Here is a 2184-nt window from a genome sequence, read left to right as displayed (position 1 = left end):
ATATATATATATATATGGATATCTTATCAAATTTTGATCATGATAGAGCTATAAGTTTTTGGATTCACTTTGAGATACGTATATGAAATTTTAAATAAAATTTATTTTACATCATTTTAAAGCTAATGCAATGGCTGAAAGGTTCATTCTGATTAAAAAATTTAACCATGACATCATATCCTTTTTCCTCCTTTAAATAAATATTTTATTATTTTAATATGTTCTAATATAATTCGTTTTCCCACATCCAAATACTATTTAGGTGCTACTCCACAGCTAAAAAACAATTCACAAGCATGAATGATGCAAAGATATCATGTGTTATTGATAAGAATTTGTTTGCTTTTATCATTATTATTAAAGAGTTAAAGTTCAGTGTTTGGCTGCCAAAAGTGAATTAACCTCATCCAACCTCATCTCCTCATTCCACTTCTATAAAAATCCCACCTTTCTCCTTCACCCTCCATCTTTCTCCTACCTCCCAACATGTATCCCTCAGAGCTCACAAGTCTCCATTTTCACCTCCCTCCACCCCAAACATCGACCGCCCCCCACCTCGCCTTCAGCGGATTCTCGGGCGAACCATACTCAACCAGCGGGCTACTCCATCCTCCCTATTTCCTCACTCCCAACTCCACTTCAGACGAGGCTGAGGAATACAAGGTCCTCAACCCCGCCGTGGAGCGCCGAATGATATCTAACCGCGAGTCCGCGAGACGGTCGAGGATGCGAAAGAAAAGGCAACTTGACGAGCTTTCTTCGCTTGTCGACCGCCTCCGCTCCGCCAACCGCCAGCTCCTTGATCAGCTGAACCAGATGATGAGGCGACAGCATGAGATTGTTGGTGAGAATGATAGGCTTAGAAAGGAAGAAACAGAGCTGAAGGAGAAGCTCAAGCTTCTGAAAAATGAGAATGGGGATATTATGGAGATAATGGAGGTTGATGATGGCCCATGCAACATAGCTCATTTGAGAAAGGAGGCTATGATTATGAGTTCATGTATGGCTTCCCCGTTGGTTTTTCCTTAATTTTGTCGTTTTCTTTATATTAATTCCTTCAGTGGAAGCTGAAGTAAGATGCAATTAGCCGTTGAGTTGATAAAAATAAAAAAGAATGTAATCAATTTATGATTGATTGATCGATAGCATGAGGTTTCTACCATGTCTGCTTTTGCCGTACATCCGGAGTCCAATAAAATCACGTCACTTAAGGTGACAGAAAAATTTAAAAAAAAAAATCGTTTTAGTACAAGGAAATATTCCCCCATGTTATTCTACATTATTCAGGTATTATTGTGGTAGTATTGATGTGTTATTATTTTATTATAACAACGAAAATATTCCCAGACCATATTAATACATGAATACCACCACAATAACACATGAATAACGCGGAATAACACGGGTAAATATTCTCTTGTGCTAAAACAAAATTTTTAATTTTTTTATCACCTCCACATGGCTTGATTTTATTAGACACCGAACGCACCTCTACGTCCGGACTCCCAACATAATAATTTTTCGTGCTTTTGAACAAAAAGTTTAAGCCTGGTTTCATAGTGCTTTTGGATCGCTTTGTTGCTTTATTTTAGAATTTGTTTGTGTCACGTTATATAAAAAATATGTTATGTTTAAAGCAAATAAGTATATTGGTTTCTATAATTATGCAATGGCTTTATATGTACGGAAGTTTAGGAAAGCATTTGCCAATGAAAGTAAACTAGCTATCATGTGCTTAGATGAAGAAATTGATGCTTTGCATGTTTCACATTTTATGCAATTTGATTGGTAAATTTGAGTTTGGAAGGCTGCCTTTTGATATTATTCATTATTTTTGTATGATTTGAAGCTATAGAGTTCTTGCATTATTGGCCTACAAGACTGTAAAAATGTTATGATAGGCTAGGATTTTAAAAGAAGAATGAATTACTTTAATGAATTTTTAATAATGATCCTCATATTCATACATACCATATAAGTTATCTATGTTTACTTATCTAATACCTAAGGTTTGATATTTATATTTATAATTCTTTTGTGTCATAAATCTATGCATGAAAAATGTATATTTTACTTTTAAAAGCTGATAATCGTGCTATATTTGATGTGATGTTGAAATCTTGAATGTTATGCATGTAAATATAAAAACTATGATGTTTGATGTGTAGATATATAAAAATTGTG

General features: G+C 34.6%; 1 protein-coding gene across 1 annotated transcript; it reads left to right on the top strand.

The window, feature by feature from the left end:
• The first annotated feature begins 486 nt into the window (after positions 1-486).
• LOC110037302 (basic leucine zipper 43-like) lies at positions 487-1180 on the top strand. Its single transcript, XM_020741908.1, has one exon. It carries the CDS (start codon positions 487-489, stop codon positions 1027-1029), a length of 543 nt encoding a protein of 180 aa, XP_020597567.1. The 3' UTR covers positions 1030-1180.
• Positions 1181-2184: the final 1004 nt, after the last annotated feature.

Source organism: Phalaenopsis equestris, unplaced genomic scaffold, assembly GCF_001263595.1.
Source record: "Phalaenopsis equestris unplaced genomic scaffold, ASM126359v1 Scaffold218432, whole genome shotgun sequence".
In the NCBI taxonomy this organism is placed as follows: Eukaryota; Viridiplantae; Streptophyta; class Magnoliopsida; order Asparagales; family Orchidaceae; genus Phalaenopsis; species Phalaenopsis equestris.
The sequence above is the reverse complement of the archived record's forward strand: the minus strand, read 5'-3'. Positions and strand labels throughout refer to the sequence as shown.